The sequence below is a fragment of the Apaloderma vittatum genome, unplaced genomic scaffold, assembly GCF_000703405.1.
Source record: "Apaloderma vittatum isolate BGI_N311 unplaced genomic scaffold, ASM70340v1 scaffold15734, whole genome shotgun sequence".
In the NCBI taxonomy this organism is placed as follows: domain Eukaryota; kingdom Metazoa; phylum Chordata; class Aves; order Trogoniformes; family Trogonidae; genus Apaloderma; species Apaloderma vittatum.
The window spans coordinates 4,499-9,469 of record NW_009713370.1 but is presented as its reverse complement, the minus strand read 5'-3'; the positions used below and the strand labels follow the sequence as shown (position 1 = coordinate 9,469).

The window sequence follows — 4,971 nt, the reverse complement described above, 5'->3', positions numbered from 1 at the left end:
CCGGGAGCCTCTGGCACTCCGAAGGGTCCGGGGCGGGGCCTGTCTGCGGGCAGAGCGTAATAATGGAGAGCCCCGTGTCTGGGCTGCGAGCGAAGCTTCTCGGTGTGAAACGGTGGCGCTGCGGGCTGTTGGATTCCTTTAGACAGGAGCTGCTTTAACGCCAGAGAGAGAAAAACCGGGCCCACAGGGGCGGGGCCGGGCAGCTCCTTGGGGCTCTGCCCTGGGCCGGGCGGGAGGTGGGAAGGGGCCTCTGGAGGGGAGGGGCTGCGGCGGCCCCGCAGTGGGGGAAATCCCGCAACATTGGGCGACTGCCTTGGGGGTTTTCTTTCTGAAGAGCACCAGTTTGCGTAGAAACCGGAAAGGTTTTCTCCTCTCCGAGCAATATATAAAATATTAATAGGTGAGGTTTTTAAAAAAAACCCAGAAGGTTAACAGTTTTTGTTTTGGTTTGTTTTATTTTCCCCCCTGTTACCAGGTTATATTAGTTACTGCAGTGCTTTGCAGCTCAATTTCAGACCAACTCCACAAGGATCCCGCACTCACAGTGCAGGATCCTCATTGTGCCTTGCTTAGTTTGCTCGTGGGACCTTAGAGTCCCAGGAACCTCTGTATTATTAGCATAGTGGATATAGAGAAGGTGTATTATCGATAAGCTTTGAATGACCTTTTCACAAGTAGGGAAGAAGAGAGTATGGTAGCTTAACTCGTTTGTTCCTTGAAATTCCTGTTATGTCTTGATCACATGTGATGTGATTTGAGCATCCTGATATCACGAAGTTCATTGAAGTTGATAAAATGCCCTGCTAATAATTCTAGTGAGAGTTAGGGAGGGTTTAATTTGTTTATTTTTACTACTTTTCTTCTTCCTTCTCTGAAGCTGGAAAATAAAACAAAAGGGAAACTTCAAAAGCAGATTTGTAAAGTTGTTCTGGATCATTTCGAGAAGGAGTACACAACGGAACTGGGAGATACGTGGACCAGTGTCAGGTCTGTCATTTTGGGAAGCTGGGACAGGGGAGGTTCTCTTATATTTTAACTGCTTCGTAAAATAACTTTGAAAAGAATCATGGACTGTAACAACTGCTTCAGTTTATTTTCAGTTTAGACTATCATAAAAGTGTTAAATAACAGAAGACTAAGAAAGTTTTTTTCCTTGACGTCGTTCTTTTGGACATGGTGAAGTTTCTGTTCTGTATGCATATGCGCTGCAAGGAGACTGACATCTTATGTTTTTGTTGACTGTTTTGTAAAAAGCTCGTCCAAAAAGCACTCTCTTATACTTGACAGCTGTTGTTAGAGTGTTTTTTTCTACATCTTTCTAGTATCTTGAGAGACAAAGGTGTTAGGAGAGAAGTACACCCTGTGATTTCTTTCATTAGAAGAACTTGAATATTAACAACATGTACAGAAAAAGCTATCACTTAATTTGGGCCTTGATCGTACAGCTGAAGGACTGGCTGTGGTATTGACAGAAGGCATCTTCCCTGCTAGCTGGTGGTTGTCATTCATAGGAAAGGCAGCAGAAGAGCCCTTCTGGAGAAGTTCACTGCTTAGCTTACATACTTTTCAACAGGAATTTTAACAAAAGCAGTTGACTTTGACCTAGGGTGCACGAGAAGTGCTCACGTGATCAGTGCCACCTTACTTTGAAGAGAAAAGCGTCTTAAGTGATCAATCTTAGAAACCATGTGAGTCCTTTCAGTGACCTCTTTGGTTTAGCCTGTTTGGATTAAAAAGTACTTTAAAATAAGCATCTCCGTTGTTTAAAAAAAAAGGAGAAATGTTGTGTAGCATTAGTTTAAGTGAATCAACTTAAAAACTCTTTTAGGTTAGATCAGTGCATATTTTTCTTTTAGGCAGTGGCTTTTCCTGGAGAGTACTTCTTAACACTAAAAAAAAAATGAGAAAAAATTAAATATTAAGTAGGGGAAATCTGTGGCAGGAAGGTCTGAAAAAAATGAACTGAAATACAAACAAATGTGTTCCTGCACTGCTTTTTTACTGTCTTCTAGGACTGTCTTATTGGTTTAAGTTTTTCTGGCCCAGTGTTTGCAGAAATAAAAGGTAATTTAGAAAAGAACACTTGAAAAAACTACCTGCTATGGTGTTGGCTGGAATAACCATTGCAAAGTCAATGTGATCCTTTTTACTGAGGTTTTTACAACTAATATTACAGTTGTTCTTTATCCATAGGGAAGTACTATATATAGTCAGAAAGACCTGCTTCATAATTTAAAACTTTTACAGTAATTTGTTAAAGAACTAGGAAAAATAAGGAACATCTTGTTTCAGAAGAAGTTAGTGTTAAAAATGTGGCAACTAAGCAGTGGTTTGATTTCCTATTAAAATTATTTTCCTGCATACTTTTTTAAGAAATTGTATCTAATCAAAATGTTTCCTTTTCGATTGTACTGGAATCATCCAGTGGCGAGATCGCTACCCTTACATAAGAAAAAGCTTCCTCTGCTTCCTGGTGAGACCACACCTGGAATACAGTGTCCAGTTTTGGGCTCCCCAATTCAAGAGAGACAGGGACCTGCTCGAGAGAGTCCAATGGAGAGCTACAAGGATGATTAAGGGACTTGAACATCTCTCCTCTGAAGAGAGACTGAGAGAACTGGGGCTGTTTAGCCTTGAAAGGAGACGGCTGAGAGGGGACCTTATTAATGTACACAAATATCTGAGGGGTGGGTGTCAAGGGGAAGGGGACAATCTCTTCTCAGTGGTGCCCAGCAATAGGACAAGGAATAATGGATTTAAGTTAGAACATAGGAAGTTCCACCTCAACATGAGGAGAAACTTCTTTACTGTCTTCTTTACTGCGAGGCTGACGGAGCCCTGGCACAGGATGCCCAGAGAGGTTGTGGAGGCTCCTTCTCTGGAGACTTTCAAAACCCACCTGGATGCGTTCCTGTGTGGCTGCTCTAGGGCATCCTGCTCTGGCAGGGCGGGGGTAACTAGATGATCTCTAGTGGTCCCTTCCAACTCCAAACATTCTGTGATTCTATGGTAAGCTAATTTTACTTGTCAAGTTGCTAAAATAGCTTTTCTTTTTTCCTATCTAGAGATGTACTCACGTACCCGTCATGCTGGCAGTATGCCATCCTGCTTAACAAGTTCAGCCCATCTGCTGAACTGGAGAACACCTTGCATGCGAAGGGGTACTATCCTGCCTTTCAAGGGAGTTTGCCCTATCTCCCAGCATCATTTAAGTGTTATATCAGGAGAATTCCTGGGCGGTTCCCTGCACAAAAGCACCAGGCTGGCAAACTGAAAGAGTATTATCTGCTGAATGCTGCTTCACTGTTGCCGGTTTTGGCGTTAGAAGTGAAAGACGGGGAAGACGTTTTGGATCTCTGTGCTGCACCGGGTGGCAAATCGGTGGCTGTGCTGCAGTGTGCCTGGCCAGGTAACGTACAGAGGTGCTGCCAGAAGCTAGTCTTTGAGTATGGATTATGTTTAAAGTTTGTTTTACTGTGCAAGCTGAAATTTACTCAGTTTATAAAAATTCAGCAGTGCTGCAAAATGTGCAGTAACATAAGCACGTAAGGTGTAAACTCTATGACAGTCATGGCAAAACAGTAGAACTTCTGAAATAAGTGTAACTCCTTACATTTGAAAAGAAAACAAAAAAAAAAACAACCAAAAAAAACCCTGAAGATCAAACAAAACAAAACAATCAAAAACCCATAAAGACTTGTTTTAGGGTGTTTAATTTTTAATTTTTGAAGGTCACTTTCACTGCAACGAATATGATGATTTGAGGTCAAGGTGGTTGAAACAAACAATGGAATCCTTCATCCCGGATCCTTTGATTCACTTAATGACGATCTCTAAATTGGATGGCAGACAGATTGGAGATCTTAAGCCTGAATTATATGACAAGGTAATGTTATTACTTTATTTGCCAAGGAATTTCTGCACTCTGCTTCTTTTTCTTCCTGTGCTACTCTAGTTTTCTTTCTGGCCCAGACAAAAGTATTTGACCGATCATGGGGGAACCAAGGTCGTGGATGGCATTTGCAGAGCCTCAGGAATCCCTTTCTGAAGCCTGTTGTTCATTTGTTCCTGTGTTAGGTGATGTGTTTCATGTAATTCATGTGTTGCCCATTTAGCCTTGGTAGTGAATTCTGGAAACTATGCAGCAGTGTTCATTTCATAATATGTAATTAGGAAGGGAGGAAGAACTGACAGATATTCAGGTAGAGGGTACTTTTGGAGCAGTAAACTCTTCTACTCTTATATCTCCAAAAATTTATCTGAAAATAGTAATTTTATCATTTCTACCCCTACAATGGAAAAAGGGTGTTCTAAGTGTTTGCAAATGTAAGTTGAGTAGATTTTTGGCACACAGTGTTCAGAAAGTGAATGTCTTCATTGCGAATTGTCTTACTTGCTCTGATTCATTGTATAGGTACTGGTTGATGCTCCTTGTTCAAATGACAGAAGTTGGCTCTTCTCTTCTGATATTCAGCAGGCTACGCTTAGGCTAATACAAAGGAAGGAGTTCCCATCTCTGCAATTCCAGCTGCTAAGGTGAGAAGTGCAAAAGAAAGCTATTAAAGGAGCTTTTCGTAATTAGTGAAGTGACACGGGGGCAAGACTTGTCATGTTCGATAACCAAAACTAGATTTCACTGTGTGAAAGAATATTGTTGCAATGGTGTTTAGAATAAACAGTTGATCTGGGGTTAATGTGAATATGGAAGTGTATATGGGGTAATAGAAGCAGTGAGGCCTAGATCCTTGCTGCTCCCTTGCCTAGATACTTGCTTGCATGCCTTCCGTGCTGCTGTGTAGCCCTTATAGCCCTCTTAACTCACTTGTTCACATATGTGTCCATTTTCAGGTAACTCAGAAGAGTCTAATACTATATCGGAATATTTTTGGTGGGCACAGCTAAGATGGTTTCAGATATATTCCTCAGCTGATGCAAAAATGCACCTGCAATTTCTAATAGTGGTTTGTTTGT

General features: G+C 41.5%; 1 protein-coding gene across 1 annotated transcript; it reads left to right on the top strand.

Moving 5' to 3' along the window:
• Positions 1 to 877: 877 nt before the first annotated feature.
• On the top strand, positions 878 to 4,574 carry NSUN3 (NOP2/Sun domain family, member 3; the record flags this gene model as incomplete). The annotated part of the gene is given in 4 exon segments (XM_009868354.1): positions 878 to 987; positions 3,066 to 3,409; positions 3,732 to 3,886; positions 4,415 to 4,574. Coding segments are annotated over 4 exon segments (769 nt in total), but the record flags the coding sequence as incomplete, so codon positions are not given.
• Positions 4,575 to 4,971: the final 397 nt, after the last annotated feature.